The sequence below is a fragment of the Muscardinus avellanarius genome (assembly GCF_963383645.1).
Source record: "Muscardinus avellanarius genome assembly, chromosome: 4".
In the NCBI taxonomy this organism is placed as follows: Eukaryota; Metazoa; Chordata; class Mammalia; order Rodentia; family Gliridae; genus Muscardinus; species Muscardinus avellanarius.
Window position 1 is genome coordinate 32,753,793 of NC_137789.1, and position 22,418 is coordinate 32,776,210.

At 38.5% G+C, this 22,418-nt stretch overlaps 1 protein-coding gene across 3 annotated transcripts in view; it reads left to right on the forward strand.

Moving 5' to 3' along the window:
* RSPO2 (R-spondin 2) overlaps positions 1-22,418 on the forward strand; it is a gene marked incomplete at both ends in the record, with an annotated part of 151,762 nt that overhangs the window by 95,932 nt on the left and 33,412 nt on the right. For 2 of the 3 annotated variants that reach the window (XM_080693531.1, XM_080693532.1), the window contains one exon: positions 1,302-1,490. In XM_080693531.1, coding sequence (XP_080549657.1) covers positions 1,302-1,490 — 189 coding nt within the window. The remainder of the gene's footprint in view (positions 1-1,301; positions 1,491-22,418) is intronic. The other variant, XM_080693533.1, reaches the window with a different exon arrangement.

A 22,418-nucleotide genomic window follows, 5' to 3' on the forward strand; every position in this document is an offset into this window, starting at 1 on the left:
CACCACACCCGGCTTACTTTGGGATTTTTATGTCATTGGTATAAATCCTTTAGTGGCTTCATCTTGATGACTGAGTCTAATCATGGTTGGAATGACATATACCTACCCCAAATTTTATTTGACATGTTATACATCTGATTTTACATACAACAAAACTATGTATTATCAATAAGACCTTTTATCTTTAAAATGGAGAAACTTAAAAGAAAATTGACAAATTATTTTCCTGCAGTATTGTATTTGAAACTATTTTCTGCAACTCTATATTTGAAAGCTTTTAAAGACTACATTTAAATGTGAACTGTTTGAAAAAAATGTACACTTATGTCACTTTATGTGAGTTAATATTAACATGGAGGTAATACTCTTAAAAGTAAGAAAGTTACTAAAAGAGCATATTCAGAATATTGTTTTCTTTTGAGAGAACTGGGCCCCATGTATTCTTCTGAATAAAAAAATCCTCAAGGGCTTTGAAAAATCTTAGAAATAGTTGTGATGCCTCCTGAGATCTAAAATCCAGCAAGTATGGACTCTGGGCTCAAGTCCTTATCTACCCATATACAGGATCTTTTTAATGGTCAGGTCGATGAGGTTTAACTTTGTACATCTTTGTGCTGTTTTCTCTTCCACGCCGTCAGGGGAATAGAGAGAAGCCACCACTTTTTCCAATATCACAGCTAGCCAAAGGAGATACTAAGAGCTTTTAGTTATTAATGAAAGAATCGATGTCTGATCATGTCTGTTTAGTTTTCAAACTATAGTAGTGTAGAGATTAAGAAATACATACCGTGGCTTCCAGACCCCATTGAAAAAAGAGAATAAGAAAATGCAAAATGAGCTCTCCATATTTTCCTCTGAGCACTTCTCAAATAAAAACAAACGTGTTCGTGGATTTGGGAGAAAGCATTCAGAATTAACCTGTAAAGATTTGGTTTCTGCCATGATCTGAAAAATAGTGTCATCTACTTTAGGTTTTAGCTGTTCAGTCTTTTGGAGATGATACATTTCAGTGTCGTTAGAATTGAACAGCAGCATCCCTTAGGGGGGAAAAATGAACGAAGGCAAATTGGAAGTAACGGGTTATTTGATTACTTATATGACATTTGCTTGTTGAGATATATTGTGTAGTTCAAAGAATTAAAATTCCTAAAAGTCAAGTAAAAGTTCTTGTGGACTGGATAACTTGATTTGGGGTATTTTTAAGTTGGGGGGGTGGAAGAGTACTGCTATATAAATTTGGTGATAATGTAAATAGATTAAATTGTTACGTGTTTGAATTTTTTAAATCTTTTCTATTTTAGAAGGATGTGAAGTCGGTCATTGGAGTGAATGGGGAACTTGTAGCAGAAATAATCGCACATGTGGATTTAAATGGGGTCTGGAGACCAGAACACGGCAGATTGTTAAAAAACCAGCAAAAGACACAATACCATGTCCAACCATTGCTGAATCCAGGAGATGTAAGATGGCCACAAGGCACTGTCCAGGAGGTAGGTTCAAATAATCACCATTGTGTGCTCTTTGAATTCCCCCTCTTCCTCACCAGCCTCTCTTCCAATAAAAGTTATTTATCCATGAAGGAAACCTGATAATAACATTGGAAAGGAGGTACAATTTCACGTTGTACTTACTTAGAAACAAATGCTTGAACTATGAAGAATATAAAGTGAACATTTCATTTGCTTTCACGATACTCAAAAATAACTCTGAAGAATATGTTGCAAATGCACTTTCTAAAATGAGGTTTCTAAAAGTGTGCGTGCCTTTTTTTCTTTTCTTTTTGCAAATGTACCATAAAAGTGGGTTCTTGTGAAATCAGGCCTTTGCAGATGTTGGCTTGGAGAGAAGGAGCCAACTTTCAGTTGAGAAGAGTTTAGATTAGGAAGGTTTATGGAATCTGTAAAATCATCTGCATCGTTACTAGTTGAAGATGACAACTTAAAATAAACTCACCCAAACACTGGGAGGAATAAACGTTGTCTTAATGTTACCACAATTAGCCGTTTCTCTTTGTTTTGATAATAATTTGTCGAAAACAGCTACTGGTATGTGTGTGTTTATTCAACTCTTCGTAGTAATTGTGCTGATTTGCAGTCATTATTCTGTAATAGCAGGATCAGACCCATTTAGAAATTAGGAGAGGCGTGTAGAGGTAAGGTGTCCGCTAAGGCCGAATTGGTTTGTTGAAATGCCCTTGTCCCCCCATCCTGGGCTCCTTAAAGCATGAATTCCTTGTTACGATCCATCAGATTCATCATACCACTGGCAGATGCTGCATTGCCATAGATAAAATTGGCATTTTTTTTCTAGTGCATAAAATAGAAAGGCAAAACAAGAAAATTGTGTTTGGGAAACTGCCCTCCACGATAGGCCTGTCTTTTGTTTGCCTTCATTCTTGCTGTTGGCGCGTAGCTTCTCTGCCTTATGACTGTATCCCAGAAAGAGAACATAGATCTGCTTAAAATGGGTGTACGTCCACATTATGCTGCTTCATAGAGAATGTCTATGATCCATGGAGAAAGACAAAACTTTAAAGACTCGACGACTTCAGTCAGCCTTTGAGAACTATTAGATCCAGATTCAGAAGCTACTATTAAGAAAGCAGCTTTTTCCTCTTGAATTAGTTTTGCTTTTCCTTACTGAGTCTTTGAAACAAAGTTTTTTTTTTTTTTTTTTTTTTTTGGTCTGCTTTTCGCTAACAAGGATGGTTTTGTTCACTTAAAACTGGGTATTTTTCAGTTCGAAATATAAGAAAATATTTTCTTACAAAACTAATAAGCTACTTCTTGGATAGCTGAGAGCATTTAACCTGCAACCTTCTGCCTAAAAACAAACCTGATGTATTCAGGTATTGGAAATAAAGACTTTCTTTGTTGTATATTGTTTATATAACTAGCCCCTCCCCCACGCCTTTTCCAGCAACACGGTCCCCCCAATTGTGGTTTACGTTAATAGCAAAAATTAAACTGAAAATGCTCCTATAATAAACATGCTTATGTGTAACAAGAGCCAACACATTTCCCTCCCCTCCCAAACTCCTTGTTCTGACCTAGTCCCAGTCTTGCTTGAGAGCTTCCCAGATAACAGCTAGGTTGTTAACCATATTTATTGCATTTGTACTTCTTGTGCTACCAACAGTGACACATTGTCCTAGAGGAATATACTTCGCAGGGTTGGCAGTTTCAGTTAGGAGCCCCCCACCCCCCCACATTGCTTATGCACAATTTGTTAGCATTTTCTTCTTGACAAGTGAACCATCATGGGCTCTGATTTAATTTGTATTTAGAGGTTAGTGAATTTTATCTATTAGGAAAACCCAGCGACTGCTCTCATCCCCCCTACCTGAATTTTTAGTTGACGACAATGAGCTTTTATATTACCGTGAATTAAGCTAGGTTTCGAGGTTCTATTGGAATGTTTTTGTTTGATCAAAAGGGAAATAAAACAAAAATGTTGATAGAAATGGCAAATTATTCTGCAATAAAATGACTACTATTTACAAATGGAGGAAACAAAAACTAGAAACTTAATTTTGGAACTTGAGCACCAGTTGATAAAAATTGGCCTCCTTTCCAGTGAAGGGCCCCACCTTGCCTCAGGTGAGAGGGAAAGGCTGCTTTCTTCACCAGGTCACGGTGATTAATGGAAGAATGGAGAAGAAAACCACTTTATCCCTTTTTACATCTTGATTTGATTTTGGTGATCTGCTTTGACAAACCATGCAAAAATGTAAGTCGTAATCAGGTTGGGAATACAGACATTTTTTCAGATCTTTTCAACATATGTATGGACTTTTCTCCTTTCAGAGTCAATCTTAACCTGAATGCACTCGAACGCAGCCTTAGCCTCCTTCACACTAAAGCAGCACCACATTAAAATCAGCTGCTTTCTATTACTGAAAGCATAAGTTAGAGGTCAGTGTAATGGAATAGTCGCTAAGATGTTACAATGAAAACTATTAAATATAAGAAAATAAATGGCTACAAGAAAAAAAAAAGCAAAACACAAAAGCAGAATGATGTAGCCTATTTTTCCTCAATTGTTACAGGCATATTTGCATTAAGGGAAAGAACACTTTGTGAGAATTTTATAAATAATTGATTTATATTGGAAGCACAGTGTTTTATTCTCAAACTTTTACATCATGTACCTTTTCTTCCAACTTGATAACACTCATAAGTGTCTTAAACTTTTCTGACTCTGGTTCTTCAGATGCCTGGTGTGTGGTCCAGGTCTCTACATCCTATCAGTGTATTGCTTCTATGATCTTTGATAAGACACTTAACCTTCATTTCCTAATTTGTGAATGGAACGTATTGGCGTGGATGAACTCAAAAGTCCAGTCTAGTTTTCAAATCCAATGCTTCTAGGGTTAGTTGCCAAAAGACATGGGCAGGTTTGGTGTTTGTCATGCAGAGGGTGAGAAAAAGACCTGGCAACCTAAGGACGTTGGTCACTGCTAGGGAACTGACCACTTTCCCAGTGGTCACACGATGCATCGCTAAGCCTTCCACACCTTGCAGCTTTTACCTCTTGCTTCAAGGAGGAGGACTACTTACCTCATCAGCCTTCAAACACCAAACAGGTTTCTTTTAAAATCTGCATGCTGACCTCTGGTTTAGCTTACCAATAAAGCAGAAGTATGGATTAAAAGAAAAGAAGAAAAAAAGGGAGGGGAGAGTGAAATATTATGAAAAAAGGAGCAAGAAAGTTTGTTAATAATGTGTTTGGGAAACTAGTGGAAAGAAGAGTAAGCTAATTAAAAATGGAGGTTATTCTTGTTGCAAACATATCTTTATTCCTACCCCCTTCCTGAGTACACTAATCAATACATTTAGTCCTGTTGAGACTAATTTATTAATATGTTAGCCAAAGCTTAAAATGAATTTCTGGGCCATATTGTACACTAGGCAATGTTTCAATAGAAGAAGGTAAACATGTTATTTTCATATATTTAAGTGATGAATGGCAGAACAAAATCCTGGTTGCCTGGGAATGATGTTGGAGGATGCTCAGGTAGAGGAGAACATGTCATCTATGGGTGTCTATAATCTTCTGCTCTTTAACAAAGTTGGCCAACATTATGACTTCACTTGGAATGTTTTTTATCTTTATGGGATTCCTAATCCTTTACTCAAGTCCCACGACAACTAATTTTGTCCATCAGATATTTATAGAGCACTGCTATGTACTGTTCATTCCGTCAGGTGTGGAATTTCTCAAAGGATTCTCTGGGGCTTTTTCTAGAGGGAATAACAGTAATAAAGAGGTGATGGATGAGGACATATAATTTCATATGGAGACAAAGGCTGTGAAGAAAAGTAAGGCAGGATCAGGAACTGGTGCATGGGCTGGGTGTGTTATTTTATGAAGGACTTTCAGGAAAATTGTGAAGGATACATTTTATCACAAGATCTGAATGAAGGAGATCTGTTGAAGATATAAGTATTTTAGCCATTGACTTGATGGCTGTGTGTGTGTGTGTGTGTGTGTGAGGGAGGGAGGGAGGGAGGGAGGGAGGGAGAGAGAGAGAGAGAGAGAGAGAGAGAGAGAGAGAGAGAGAGAGAGAGAGAGAGAGAGAGAATGAGAATATCTTTGATCCCCCCACCATGTTTGGGGAAGAGGAAGAAACTAGCTCCAGGGAGGTTCTAACTGGTCCAAAGTGCTACATAAAAAGCTTCTGATAGAGCCGAGAGAAGGACCAATGTCTTGCTGCTTAGAAAGCCCAGGCATCCCTTGTTTTTTTTTTATGATACAGATCAAAGATAAAACCATGGTCCTCCGACATCAAAGTACCCAACTTGTAACTATTTTGCCCACCATCCAGAAATATAATTTCATTTTTATTCCATAAATACTTTTCAATAAAACACCATACTATTCCCCAGTTTCTCCCGACATCTTCCAGCCTGAAGTTGCTAGTAAAATGTACCCCAAAGATTATTTCATAAATTACAAAGGATAGCCAGGCTTGGTGGCGCACACTTGTAATCCCAGTACTTGGGAGCCTGGGACAGAAGGATCACAGGTTCGAGGACAGCCTCAGCAAATAGTGAGACTCTCATCGACCTAGTGAGACACTGTTTCAAAATAAAAATTAGGACTGGAGGTACAACTTAGAGGTAGAATACCTTTGAGTTCAATCACCAGCATGCAGACACACAAAAAGCCAAAGCATTGAGCCACTAACTTTGATTCAGCTGCTTCTATTATGATCCTATTCTACAATTTTAGTGTTATTGGTATTTATTTTGATATGGCTTCCAGACTGTTCTCTCCGTCCTTAGTTCTCCAGAGTCAGCCCTCTGAATGAGGCTGCCCAGCGTTGAGTCCCACTCAACAGTCATTGCTGATAGCTGCCCCTAGGCCTACACAGAAGCCCTGGGTGACCTGAGTGTGACCCTGTTAGAATGTCTCTGTGCCCCACAGATTTTCCCCCCTCTCTTACGCATTTCTGAAATCAGACACAATGTAGGTGATTCTCTAATATGTGCTTTTTTCCTCCCTCATGGCTACCTCAATTTACATAACTCAATTGTTAGTAATCATATCCTACAATTCTTTAAGCCCTTGTCATAATTTATTAGTGTGCAAAAATATATGAAATTGGCTACTGTATATAATTTCAATATGAAAATCATTCCCCCTTATGAAACATTACCTGATCATTATCTACCTTTTTATTTTTCCAAAAGTTGCTCTTGGTAGGAAACAAAAGAAAATATTATTCTGCAACTTAGAACCTTAATCTCTGCAAACATCTACTTTTTAAAAGGCAACAGTAATAAGACCTTGCTAATCTATGTTTTCTGTATATAAACTGACAGCAACATGTGGACTAGGTATTAGATAATATAACCAAAGATGGTTGTAGATTGTGATGGATTAAACCGAGAGCAGGAAATAAGCACATTTTCAGTAGGATAGGGTCAAGAAAATATGCTTTAGACATATGTTCTTTATTTCTCTACATTTTGTTTACATTTGGGTTGCAATTTATGTGGTCTGCTTTATACATGCCAGTCTCAAGAGTAGTTGAGAAGACAGAGGATAAGAGAAAACCTCTTTTCTTTTGAAACTTTTCAACTTTGTCAGGAATGCCGATATGGAAATTTTTAGTTGAAGAAGCTGGTGTCTACAATGAAATTCTTGTTGCCCTTCTGTGTGCTCTGCTAAATCCTTTATTATCATTCTTTGAGAAATCAGTGATTTGTGCTAGTCATATATATATATATATATATATATATATATATATATATATATATATATAATTTTAAGATTTAAAGAAGTTTATTAGAAAGATAAATACAGAGGATAGGTACAGCTCCATACCAGACTGGCATGGAGGGGTAACTCGAATGAATACACCCGCTAGTCATATATTTTTATCTTTATTTTTTTGCTGTACTGGGGATGGAACCCAGGGACATTCTACTTCCGAGCTACACCCCCAGCCCTCTTTTTTATTCTTTCTTTTGAAACAGGGTCTCATTGAGTTGCAAAGGGCCTATATAGCTGAGGCTGGCTGTGAACCACCATCCTCTAGTCTCAGCCTCCTGAATGCTGGGATTACAAGTGTGTGCCACCACGCCCAGCTTGTGTTAGTCATTTTCAATTTTGCCAATTATATTCCAGATACTCTGGATATGGGGTAGCTAATTATAGTGTGTGTGTGTGTGTGTGTGTGTGTGTGTGTGTGTGTGTGTGTGTTTATAAACTGGGCTAGCCATAAGCAGCCACTTAAATGTTAATGTAAATGTTAATGTACCATTATTGATAGTTAATGTTGAAAAAAGACCCATCTGCTTCCAAACAGTTCATCAGGGAAGTGTCTGAAATTCCTGCTTCCGGGGGCATAACAGTGTCAAGGGAAGTGTCCCGTCCTGCTTTCTCATCTCTCCCCACTTTTGCACTTGTCCCTGGAAAATGGGCAGAGGATGGGCATGGGCTGCTGTTATTGGTGGAAGTAGTGTGTTCTGTGTTTTTTTTCCATTTCTTTTATATTTACTAATTCTTACATGGCAGATGGTAAGGGGCTGAAGAGGGTGCAGAATAGTGGGGTCCAGTGGTATGTATGGTGATCATGGAATCCAGAGAAGGCCAAACCAAGTGCAGTCTTAGGCACAGACACCGACACAGAAATGTAAGAAGCGTGAAGCTCTCATAACATAAAGGCTGAAGGAGATACAAGACAATTTCTTTTCCCAGTTTCATTTTGAGCCTGTCCTGGTGCCAGCCTTGCTTGCCAGAGGGGACAGGGAGCAAGTGAAAGAAGCCACACCATTGTGCCAGTCTGTAAGCTTCCCATCTGGAATCTTACTAGCCTCATTTAATTATAGTCTGGGGCAGCATGTCCTAGTCGTTTTTATGGGTGCTTGTAAAAAGTTTCTTAACTGCATATGCCACCGAAGGCCTGAAGTCCTATGGGTAACAAGGAAGAGACAGGAAAATCCCAAAGGGGCCTTTCTTTTATGAATTTTACTCAGCAGTAAGCTACTCTGATCTTAATGTAAAATATATAACACAATTTTTTACAATGCTCCAAAATCAAAACAACTTTAATAGGACACACATGGTGTCAGTGGTAGATTCCCCCACCCCTCACTCTACACACACATGCCCGTTAAGAGATTTTTTTCCCCTCCTCCTAAGATAAGCCTTAACTATGAATCCCCTAGTGGTTCTTAGAGCTACTTTTTCTCTTCACTGGACACCTCTCTGGCATATTTAAGCACTGTCAATGAAAAGAGCAGGCGGTTTGCTCCTTAGAAGTTCCTGTAATGTGTCTTCTGCTACTGGACTGACCTAGAGCTACACTTGTGGATTCCCTCCAGGTCCAGGAGGCAGAAAGAGAACATTTCAATGGGAAAACATGACAGAGTTTTCCTAAAATCCTAGCATGATTTATGTTGTCATTATAGAGAAGTGGTTAAGATGATAAAGTTATTTTGTGTAACGGAATCGGCAGAAAATTTGACCATTAACCTGAAAATGTAGAGGCAATAGATTGTTATACACAATATAAGTTTTGCTTATCTGTGATGCTTGGACCTAATATTTGCTTGCACTAATGTTTTCTTCTGCTTTGAGGACTTTGGGGAGTAAAATATTTGAATTTTTCTAGTCAAACTTTTACTAATTAATTGATGTTAGGCCCTTCTATCTTGCCATTACTCAAAGGATCTAGAGATAATGTAAAAAGTAAGCGATGACGTGTAACAGAAAACAAAATATTTGATTGAAACCAGGAAGAACTTAAAGTAGAATAAGAGTTCAAGTATGATAAAGAAAAAGGCCAAATGAACCTATATTGATTGAAATCACTGAGTCCCAAATTTGACTCTGTGTTTGCTACCAGACAAAGAAGAAAAAAGATGTCTTTTTTTTCTGTTAGTTTAAAATACATGATTAGTTGTAAAGTCAATATTGATTTAGTAACAGCTTTCAGAGGAAAAACTTACCACATGTGTCTGCATATGTAAATATATAAAATAAACATGTATACCTACAATGCACACATGTAAATATTCACTAGACTTAATATAGCATTAAAGTATATGTATGGAAGAAAACACCAGAGAAATTATTTCTCACACAAGATAATCTAGTTCCGTAGAGAAACAAACCCTGAACGGCTTTTGATGGTGTTAAATACCTTGCTCAACTGGAGAGCGCCCTGTGGGGCAATGGGTGGCATGGTAGACAGTGTCTTCCATGATGTTCACGTCACAGCCACGTTTCTAGAAGTTGGAGAACAGCTTGGCGTTTATCCCTCAATGAAAGTTAAAGATGTATAATTGTTAACCTGATTCGCTATGAGGCATGAATAGTGTGGAATCGGCACTTTTCCAGCTCATGAAGTTGTATTTGATTGGAATTATCTAGTAGGTGCTTTCAGTGACTATAGAATAGGTTTGGAATTTCATGGTATCTAGAGGATCTAGAACATGCACACTCTTGTCTTGGGAGGGTATCTACACTTAAAAACTTGCCAGTAAGTGTGGCACCATTTCTAGATAGTAAGATATTCTTAAATAAGGTCAGAAGTAGCATGTTTAGATGCAGGGTTATTTCTGTTGATTAGCTCCAGCTCTGCACTAGGATTTTAAATAAACTTTTGTGATTTTTGTTTCTCTTCCAAGGCTGGCCTCGGATCATCTTAATCTTTATCAAAATTATTTGTTATGAGAAAACCATGTGGATTTTGAGAATCAAACTGACTTTATTAAAATATGCTACAAAGTGCCTTCTCATTTCTCTTTTGAACCTGGATAATCCAGTATTGTAGCTGGCATTCCAATCACGGTTTTACTATTGCTTTGTCTTGTAAGTTCATCAAATCCATTTTTTAAACATGATTTACTTCCTATGTTTTAAAGACATGGGGACATTGGGAGGAGTAGCACAAATGAGTCCAATAGAGAAGAAAAAGCACATTACAAAATAAAAGAAGCAAAGTTGATTTTTTTCCCCCCTGCAGTAGTAAGGATAGAACCCAGGGGCATTGTACCTTGAGCTTCACCTCCAGCCCTATTTTTCAGTCTTTATTTTTGAAACAGGATCTAACTGAGTTGCGAAGGGCCTCGCTAGGTAGCCAAGGCTGTCTGCAAACCACGATCCTCTAGTTTCAGCCTCCTGAATGCTGGGATTACAAGCATGCACCACCATGCCCGGCTGCAAAGTTGAATTTTTAGATGTCAAGTGTTGCTACCAGCTTGGATATTATAGGTATAAAGGTCTCACTTTTTAGCTGTTATGGCCATGGAATCTTTCCTGAAGAGCAAAATTTAAGCTTCATAGGATGGAGTAGGGGGAAACCATGTTTTAAAATGGAGATCATTTGAGCCGGAGAGAGCATCTTGAGGAAGGATGTAGACACACCACCATGTACTTCTTGCATCCAAGGGGGCAGAGCCAGGGAGCAGAGCAGAGGCTCACAGCGAAAAGTATAAGCTGCAGCCTGACTAAAGTATAACTACAGAGAGGATGGGGATTCTGGATTCTGCCTGCACACTGTGGAGAGGCTAGGAGACTTTTGAGTGGAGCAGGCTAATATAAAGCTGACTGAGGCTTGAAGTGACTGGATATGCTATGTTGGTAAGGTGTCAGTAAAAAGGATAAACTGTCCATCCCAGATTTGGGGCCCAGAGCAGAGCAGAGGATGATTTTAATGGGAGAATTACCAGAGAATACTTACGGGTTCTCATGTTTATGCATTTTTCTGTTATGCTTGCTTTTCTAATGAGTGCAGGCTTTTTCTTTGGCACACACTCTGCTGTGACCCCTCTATCTTTTTCTGCCAACTTTTTAAGCCAGGCCATTCCCTAGTTTGTATTTGTGCAATTTTTTCATTTTTAAAAAACCTAGGCATATTTTGCTTTCACCCTAAGTGAACTATATTTGTTTACAAATACTACTTCCATTTGCCATTTACCAAGATTCTTGGAGATATGATTCTCTCTTTTCTAGTTTGCCATGTTAACCTTCTAAGCTTTCCCTTACCAGCCAACTTGGAGTCCTCTGAAAATTTAAAGTACACCAATATCATTTAAATCAAGGATGAAAATGTTCCTACGAGGAACATTGTCCATTCAATTGTACAATCTAAGACGATCTCATCTAGCGTTTTGGTGACTAGCGACTGCCTGGAAAATTGGGCCAAGAAGGATTCTGAGTTAAATGCTGGGTCCAGAAGGAAACAGCATAGTTATCAAGTTGGTGGCACCAAGTAGAAAGAGATTCATTGTGCATTTGTTCTTCCCTAATCCTAGTCTTTAACTTGTTCTGCTTAGGATTCAAGCTGCTGCCTTCCCACTACCCTCCAACACATATGTGGGCATCTTTGACAGATAGTTATGTAGCTTCTATTTCAAACCTTCAGTGATAATTGATGTTTGTATATTGGGGGAACGCAGTATAAATTTAACTTAAATAGGTGGAAATGGAGTTTTGAATTTGCTATATGCTGGTCCTTGCCACCTGTTTGTTGAATGATATTAAGTTTCTTAATCTCCTAAAGCTGAGTCATGTACAATACAGGGATGATATAAAATTGTTGTAATAAAGGGTCATGCATGTAAATAGTTATCATTATTATGGCCTTTTTTTGTAATTCTATTCCTTGGTAACATTTTCCTTCCTTTCAATGGCTGGCTTACTCTTTTTCTTCACTCTCTTTTGATTTCACCCTACCTTATGAGCTACATTCAGATGTGAATTGGCTTCTTTTTGAGCTCCAATCTCACAGATTCATCCACCAATATGCATTTCTCCCTAGATCTCCTGTGAGCCTGAACAGCTTATCATAGATAAAACATAACTGCGTTCCAAAGATCTTTCCTCTGGCGGTAGCCATCCATTTCTAAAAGCATCCTAGTTTTCCAGTTATCCTATATTTGAATCTCTTCCTCATAGTCAGACGATTCAGGACTCATCTTTGCTCCATCACCTAAAAATGTACATATTTGAAAAGTTTCCTAAATCTCTCTACACTTCAGTGTCGGCATCTGTGTTATGGGCTATATAGCACACACTTGTACGGTAGGATTGTTATGAGGATAAAATAATATCACTCCTACCCTGTCTTGTACAGAGTGATGGATGAGAGCAAGTGGATTGTTAGTATTTTCTCAATAATTACCCATCTAGTCCTGTTTCTCAAATGTCTATTCACATTCATTTTTATTACTCTACTCTTCAAAGATTTATTTTTTTTCTTCTCTTTACCTAGAATATTGCTATTACTTGCCTGAGACAGAGAGAGTAAAGATTAATTTGTATTCCCACTAACATCTCAGCACACACAAAGCTGATCTTGCCTCACCTGACTTACAGTCTCATATCAGCAGTAAACTTGAAGCACCAGGTTCTAAAGGTGGTGGGGAAAGCCACTGAGCATCCTGCTTAGCAGAAGCCCCAGTGCAGAGCAAGCCTCATGTGTGGACGGGGATGAAGGCTGTGGGATGGCTAGGCCAGGTAAATGGTAGCGGAGGTGAGACTACAGAATGCAGACCTGAAATCATGGGAGAACTCAGTACGTGAATAGGAATAGAGTGAGGAGAGATGATAGGTAGACTGGGCAAAAGTGTAAGAAAATGTGGATAGCTTATCACATACATAAATGCAGGTCTAACTTCATAGAGAAAATGGCAAAAATAAAATTAAAGAAGGAAATGGAATGAACTCAAGAGATAACTTGGAATTAGTCTGGGCTGGTTACCACATGGAGTCTCATGGATGGACCTTTGCCTAAAGAATTTGAGGTTGAGTGAACAATGATCAGAAGGAGGAGGAAGCCTCTGCCCATTTGTGGTGATGCATTTATAAACCTCAAGTCTGGCCATGTGGATATTCAATGAAGTTTAACAATGGTTATAGCTTATGATAGTTTTATGACAAGTAAACAAACCATCCAAGTCATAGGAAGGGAATGACCTGAAGTTAGAAATGTGGGCACAGACGTACAGCAAATTCAGTAAATATGTATTACTTTTCTATATATACCTAAAGGCATTTTTGACATGGAAATTGTTTCTTAAACTCACTATGTTTCAGAAATTAAATCTTGAGAGGATGGGATTCACAGAGGAAAAGAATCTATAGACCTATGATCAGGGTCCCCAAATTTGATTCTATACAGCATATCATAGAATATGGAGGTTTTTTTTTTTTTCTGGGATTAGGGGAAGGCCCAGTAGGTAGGGATCTGGTTTCTCTGGATTATACAACGTAGCTTATTTTTTTCTTTTCCTTTTTACATTTGGGATTATGCAGCATGAGTTTTCTTTTCAGATAAAGAAAATGAGGATGTCTTTTATTTAACAAAATATTAAGATATACTCATTTGTATCCCTTCCTTTATATGTTGGAAACCAAAATGCTCAGAGATTAAGTCAGTTCTTCATCAGTAATATAGATGGTAGAGCAAAGCTTGGTTCTTGCTTAGGAATCAAACCTGGAGCTCTTTCCCCCACTCAGCCTCTTATATAGTGACTCATACTAATCCTTGAGACTTGCTCAAAGGTATCGCAATGAGAACATTTTTGTGTTACTGTATATACCCTTGATAGTGATTAGCCCTTTACGTTGGCAGTGTTTCCTCTCACAGTGTTGGCATAAAATTTAGCATGGATTGAGCCAGGCATAGTGGTGCATGCTTGTAATCCCAGCATTCGGGAGGCTGAGACCGAAGGATCGCGGTTTGCGGACAGCCTCAGCTACTTAGTGAGGCCCTCTGCAACTCAGTGAGACCCAGTTTCAAAATAAAGAATAAAAAACAGGGCAGGGGCTGTAGCTCGGAGGTTGAATGCCTCTGGGTTCCATCCCCAGACCCGCAAAAAAAAAAAAAAAAAAAAAAAAAAAACCAGCATGAATTGAATTCAGTAACATATCTCCAGTTTGAACTCTGCAAAATTCAATGATGGTCTAGGAATTACAAAAAATTATCCTTTTTTCAAATTTACAATCTTCCTTTCAGATATATAAATTCTGTACAGCTAAATATGGTAGTGGGTGAACATGCACATTATAGGATCCAAACAGATTTATTTCATCTCAAACTGCTTCTTTAATTATTATTATTATTTTTTTTTTTTGGTACTGGGAATAGAACTCAGGGATGTTCTACCTACGAGCTGCACCCTCAGTCATATATTTTTAATTTAATTTAATTTTATTTTTTTGTGGTACTGGGGTTACTGGAAGCCCTTCTACCTCTGGGCTACACTCCCAGACCTATTTTATTTTTGGAAACAGTGTCTCTTAAGCCAGCACAGCTGGCTTCGAACCTGCGCGATCCTCCTGTCTCTGCCTCCCAAGCACGGGGATTACAAGTGTGCGCCACCATGCCCAGCTTAAAATTTATTTTAAAACAGGCTTGCTAGCTTGAAGAGAGTATCACTACTTGCTGAGGCTGTCCTTGAGCCTCTGATCTTCCTGTCTCAGCCTCCCAAGTAGTGGGATTACAAGTATGCACCACCACACCCAGCTCTTTAATATTTTATTGAGACGTTATCTCCCTTGTTTCTAGGAGAAAATTCTCATAGGTCATATATCTTTTTTATTTCCTTTTTTGTGAGTTTTATGATCATTTTTAGTCATTGGTACAGTCTTTACTTATTAGAATAGCTAGTTCAATATAATAACCCAAATAAGAAATTTGAATTAGTATTAATTAGTCCCATATAATAACTCAGACTATAAATTTGAATTAGTAATATGTCTTTGATTATTAATGTGGTATGGGCTTACATATTAATACTTAAATACATATTACTTATACAATTAGCAATATATTTTTTATCATTAATGTGGGCTTATACATGGAAAATGGATGAAAGACTGGTTGATTTGAAAGGTCTATGTACTGAAATACCAAGCGCTTAAACCTCTTATTTTAAAACTCGAAAGGAAATTATCTCATGAAATGAAATTATAAAAGCAATTGAGCAACAGCTCAGGTAAGATATATCTTGTGTGGCCTCCTATCCTCCTCTTCTTCTCTTTCTCATTTCATCTCATGTCAAAAACCCGCGGAAAGAAGCCACATGCCTCTATCTTCCATCTGTTCAAAGATTTCTTGCAGTACTTTTGTATCTTATGTGTTGAAAGTAGTATTGCTAACTTGAGTAATTTAAGGCAATTTCTGCCTCAAAAGTCAAATGTCTGCCGCATTTCAGATCTTCCTCTATTTGGTATAATTGTCAGCTCTGCACAGATTGACTTCATACAGTCATCAAATGTGCTTTGAATTAAATGCTTTGGCCAGCTTCTGTAGGCTGTTTGAAGCAGTGTGCGGTGTCGCCGTTACCAGTTTGCTTCTACTTGATCAGAAACATAAGACCTGTGTGTCCCAAGAACCAGCATTCGTGATCTTTCCACCAGGTGGGTGACATGTGAGCCTATCTAGTTGCAAAACTATAACATCAGTAGTAGCCTAATTTGAACCATCCCATTTATAATATCGTACATTTATTAAGAACTTGCTTCAAGGAGTTCAAACAAGGGTGGCAAGTTCTTAAGCACTGACATTTTTGAAGTTTTTTCTTTAAGCACACAGTTCTCAACTTGCCGACATTTTAATGCAACTTTCAGTATTTAGCAACAAATGAGTCCATGATAATAATAATGATTATCATAATGCAGTTGAGTTCATAAAGGTGTTGGAAATTGGACATATGCGGTCATCTATTTTCCTCCTGCGTTCGTGTGTATGTGTGCATGCCTGTGCTGGCGAGGGAGGGAGAATCAGTGGCTTTGGTGCCACATGGAGGGAAATGTTCAGTGTTGTGCTTGGCATTTTGTTTGACAGTTGTCTCATTGTTTTCATCGTCTCTCTGCTTTTGTTTATTTCCCAGCTTCTTAAGCAGCCTGATGAAATCTCATCAGCTAAACTGGGATTGAATTTTGATGAGTGCCAAGTTGCTTTGATGAAATCTAGTGTAATTATCTTAAACCCAATTTTATTTGGCTTTAATGCCAGCATTTTCCATATTGAGAAAATTAGTGCATTTGTCCGCTACTGGGGATGGAAGTCCGGTAAGAAACAAAGATAGCTCAAATTGAAAAAGCAACCCCAATTTAAGTTCATTTTATACCTTTGTTTTGAAACTAGCTTGTCTATGCATTCAAACTTTTCTTAATGTTTAGCATCTGTTCCTTTTAACAATAACAAAATCAGAATGAGTTTTTAGCCAAAACTACCCTTCCCCCTCCCTGCCAAAGCAAATATATAATTACTGTTGACCAGAAAAAAAATAAAAAGACTTTGATGTCCTGTTATCTGCAGTTTCCTAGAAGGGAAAAAATGTTTTACTAATCTAAATATAAAATATTATTTATATTACCACCATGAAAACATCGAGTTCATAAAGTTCACTTCCACCAGACATGGTGGCACACCTGTAACCCCAGTATTTGGAAGGCTGAGACAGGAGGACTGCAGGTTCAAGGCCAGCCTTGGCAATTTAGAGAGGCCCTCAGCAACTTAGTGAGAATCTATTTCAAAGTAAAGAATAAAATAAAGCTAGGTGTGTAGATCAGAAGTAGAACGCCCCTAGGTTCCATCCCCAATAACTAACACACACACACACACACACACGTGCACTTTATTTCCTAACTCTACTTTAGGCTATAAAGTCAGCAAGAGAGATCTACCTAAATTTAGATCTTAATTTCTGATACTTATGATGTAAAGGAAATGAGGCATACTGAGAGTTTGCATAATTAAGTTATGTGATGACACTGTTGTATCTCTTAGGGGAGCATTTATGATGCTATAATTTTAAAAGATTTGGTATGAGATTATGGCATCACAAATAGGGGTTTCAAAATGTTCCTGTAGGCTGGAATAAGTCATTTAGCTATTGGCCAGCAACCTCTTGCAGTCCCCGGGGCTCTAAATCTAATCTGAAGGGGAACAGATACCCTGCTTCCAACTGGAACTTGGAATTGGAAGAAATTTTAGAATAACCTCAAGCAGCCCAGCGACCCTCAGAGGCTCTCAGGAAGACCAGGGCTATGGATGGCCTCGACACTTGGAGACCATCTTCTGTTTAGTTTGCTAGTTTGAACTGAAGTTACTACAGAATTTTGACACCGAAAGCCTAGTATATAACATGCCCAATCCAAAACCCTTACAGATGGTGGCAGTTTAATTGAAGGCATATAATTGGCATAAGATAATTGAAGGATGTCCTGTGGCCCTGAGAGAAAGTTATATGTGCAATGTTTCTTCAAAATCATGTGCATGTTTAACCTCTAATTGTCATTTTTCATGTGTTTTATCTTGGTAGGTCTTCAGTGGCTTATTGATTACTAACTACACATAATTTCCTTCTTAGTATTGCTACATTGTTGTTGGGGTGTTCAGTCAAGGATTACTTCAAAATTACACCATTATTGAGTTCTGCTAATTAGGAAACAAACAGCTCTCTGTGTGCTCACGTGTAAGATCAGCAAAGTACTGACTGCACACTGCTTAGATCTAGTCGTGTTCGGAATGATGCCCATATCCAGTAGAAATAAATGTTTGTCAGACTGGTGTTTTGTGATGATGTCAGTTTAATTTCATTTTGTATTTTAAGTAATTCATGATAGCTTTTTTTTTGTTCAATGAAATATCTGGCAATGTTGATCTTAATAGAGCTCTTATAGATGAAGTCCCATAATAAAAAGTCATACATATTTATCATGTATGGTACATGTAAATTACCTCTCCATAAGTGACTTCAGAATCTACTTATCATAATGGATATATTTTTGCACTCACTTATTGGTCTGTGGTCATTATCATCATAATGTAGACCAAGGACCTAAGGAGGCTATTGGAATACCTGTGTTTGTTTCTAGACTTTCATGTCATTTGCTATAGACCAAAGACATGACAGAAGATAATTTCTAGATGAAACCTGTAGGAGAGTGACTTCAAGCAGCTCTGTGCCAAGCTTCCTTTTTCTTGGATTCAGACTGCGATCTATGTCACGACCCCAGATGAGTCTCAGGGTTATTGTAGTGTCTGGAAGCAATCGCCGTCCTTTTGGTAGAAAAGTCCCCTGATCCATAGCCTTGAGAGAAATGAGTCAAATAGGCATTTTTCTGATAAGAGGCATCATTTTTTATTATAATTTTTCTAAAATCCACAAGCGGTGATAATGAACTGATTCAAGATTTGAAAAGGTGGCAAAGTCTCCCTAGCTGAAATTAAACAAATGCCACCAGCAGGGAATGCAGATGCCAGGGAGAGATGCGGATGCGCGGGGCTCCGTGAGGAGTTCATCAAGGAGATATATTAAGCCTTTCTAAAAATGCCTTCAACAGAAGGGAACTGCTATTGGTGCTTTCGTCAATGGTTCCAACACGTCAGTGTATTTGATTTTTTCATATTTATCTATTGGTGACAAAATTTCAAAGAGCTTTTTGATAAAATGAATGTTCTTTCAACATTGTGATTGGAGGGGCTGTTCTGATTTCCAAGCTGGTTTTCTTTGATACCCTGGCTTTCCCTTGCTTGCTGGACCCTCCTTCAGGAAGAGTCTCGTGGAAGCAGATGCAAGGTGGCCTTGGGCCAAGAGGCTCTGAGCACAACATTCACTGGGAGTTGAGGGTTTCCTAAGAGAAACAGACCATCTGACTTTTTAATTAGAAAAACGCTCAAGTCCACACCTCGGTGTCATCTCCTGGGACTCCTAAACCAGAATCTAGGGTAGCTTTACTAGTGTTTGTCTTTTTTAAAACATGCAATAAAAATGTAGATCCATAGCCAGGGGAGGAATGAAGGGGAAGGGGGTATGTCTCCAGGGGTTGATAACAGGATTAGAACTTTGTAGAAATAATTTGCATTTCTGGCTAGCACTGGTTATAAAACACACATACTTAACTTGGCTTCATTTATGAAACCTGGTGTTTTACATTTTGAGCTCCTTTTAGGCGAAATCTAGCACTTCTTCTACTAAACAGAAATGACCGCCTTGGTGAAAATTTAGGAACTTGCCCTCAGCACAGGAAGAGGTAGACTGGCACGAGAGGAAATCTGCTTGTGACAAAGCTCTTTCTTTAGGTGGTTGAGTGAACTCTCTTTAAATTGTAGTAGGTGAAATTGAAGATGGTGTTAAAACAGCAAAATCAAAAGGTTGCAGGATGGTCACCCTTGGAGGAAACTGTTCTGCTGTGTTGACATCTGTTGGGATCTGTTGGTATTAAGAGACTTCCTTAAAGTTATCTCTGGTTCAGAGATGATATTAAGCAATTATTAAACACACCTAAAATAAGCATCGTGTTTATAAACTGTCCCCTTCAAAATTAAAGATTTTTATCACCGAGCTGGCAACACCCACTAGACTTTGAGATTCCAGGTCGTTGCTTCTGCTTCGTGTTCCCCTCTAGGCTGAGAAAGTGCTTCACCGTGAGGGTCAGCAACGCAAAGATTACGATTCAGCACACGCTCTCGCAAATACTCTGGATTTGAGTTATTTAACAGCAAAGCAGAGACACAAAAACCTAAGGGTCTGGATGCTGATGTTGATTTAATTAAACGTGGCGTTCTGTGTTACGGCCCCATAGTACCATATTCATCACGGCGCCCTTTGGTCTCGTGACCTCAGTGTCTCTCGTTCTCTCTGCTAAACGGCTTGGGGACGGATCAGCCATAGCACCAGGGCCATCAGATGTATTAAGCTTTGGAAGCAAACACTTCATGGTTGTTTAAAAATCTAGAGTATCCACATGGGGAAAGTGTGGGAGGTTTCAAGTTTCTGAAGCATTCTGCAGAAAATGAAGTGATAACAGTTCCTGCCGGTGGCCATATGACTCAATAACTGGAAGAAGAAAAAATGTGTGTTTAGACTTGGCCAGCATTAATAACAAGCAAGAGTTATTACCTTATTTTTGTTCACAAACATGTTTCCTTTCTCCACGATCCTTTTCTTCATCTTCTGTAGTCATGTTAGGCTTTCCTGTCACCTGGCTTTGCTCTTGGAGAGATTTTTTTTTAACAAAATATTTCATTAAAAAATTTTTTTTTTTTGGATGGTACTGGGGATTGACCTCAAGAGCCTTCTACCTTTGGGCTACACTACAACCCCAGCCCTATTTTATTTAATATGTTTTTATTGGTACATCATAATCTCCCATCATATTGTAGTTTAGAATGTTAGTGACATACATGCATACAACACTCGTGAAACAGGATCTCCCTAAGTTGCAGAAGGCCTTGCTAATTAATGTTGCTGAGGCTGGCCTCGAATTTGTATTCCTCCTGTCTCAGCCTTCCTAGTACTGGGATTATAGGCGTGCCACCACCACGCCTGGCTCAAAAAATATTTTGTGCTGATTGAATGCCTTGTTTTGATTCTTACCATTCATTAAAAACACACTAGTGGAACAATCTCAGTTCTGTAACCATGTCAGTTCTGAGCCAGGCTACGCTGTGCTATGGCACAGTGTGGACGGGGCCAGTGGTAGGTGGTCCAAGATGGAGATCCGGAAGTTTGTTTCACTTCAATTCCAGGACTTTCTGATTCAGTTCATCAACATACTTTCCTCTTCATAACTGCAGAACCTATTTGGCATCAGTGTGTGATGGAGCTTTCGTTGTGTTTAAGTTCCTTCCCCTTGGCCGGCCAGATCTTTATTTTATTTTGGTCCATAGGCACATCTGTCACCTGTCTCCTCAGAGGTTATATGCCCTTGGGGAGGGGCTCCTTTTTACTGAACCTAGGCTTTGTGTTTAACTTCCAAATAATTTTCACATTCCTATAGCTACCCTCAGGTGAGCCACCCGATTTTTAATCGAGTTGGTTGATGGTCTGGGGAGTTATGGTCTGTTTTATTGTATTTATTTATTTTCACTAGGTGGGTGGGATATTAATGCTTTAATAAATGACTTTTTGTGCTGATAGTGTTGTGGGCAGGGAGAATGTGTATTTTGAAAAGAAAGCCTTTCATTTCAATATGTTAAGTAATTCTGCAGGAATTCATAAATGAAAGGTTTAAGATATGTATTTTAAGGAGGGAGCCTGCAGCATTTGCCTTTTAAAAGGGTGTAGGTAGTGAGAAACTGAAATTACTCAAGCGTTTCTACGTTAAGTTTAATTTCTCTTTCTTTCCTTATTTCCTTTTCTCTCCCTCCCTCTCTTCCTTTCTTCCTTCCTGCAGTACTGGGGATTGAACCCAGAGACAAGGTAAAGCTCCAAGCTAAACCCCCAACCTTATTTTTATTCTTTATTTTGAAACAGGGTCTCACGAAGTTGTGGAGTGCCTAAGTAGCTGAGGTTGGCCATGAACCTGCAATCCTCTTGTCTCAGCCTCCCAAGTACTGGCATTACAAGCATGTGCCACCACGCCCAGCTTTAATTTTAACTTTTGAATAGTTTAAAGCTCTGGACTTACCAAAGCTTTACTGGAATGGAGGCAAAATATTTGGTTTAAGAAACATGCTAAGAAATGTAGCAAAAGAAAAAAATTTAGTTTTAGGTTGGTTTTTTTTTTTTTTAACAATTTTTTTTATTGAAAATAAATAGTATACATTTACACTATATTTGGTGCCCTCTTCCCCCCCCTGCCCCCATTTTCCCTTCCCCCCTCCCACCAATGGTTGTCCAGGTTAACCATATCTTATTCATAATTTTACACATGTTCAAGTGTAGACCCTTATTAATCAAGACCGGCCTTCCTCCTCTCCTATCTTACCATCTAAACTTAGCTAGTATTTCCCCTTCAATATCTGGAGACCCACTGGTATTCTTTGTGTTTCCTAGTTTGGGCATATTAGAGGAAACATATGTATCTTCTTCTTCTGTGCTTGGCTGATCTCACTTAACATAACGTTCTCCAGGGCTTTCCATCTTCTTTCAAATGATATAATTTTGTTCTTCTTTATGGCTGAATAGAATTCCATTGTGTGTATTTCCCACAGTTTTGCT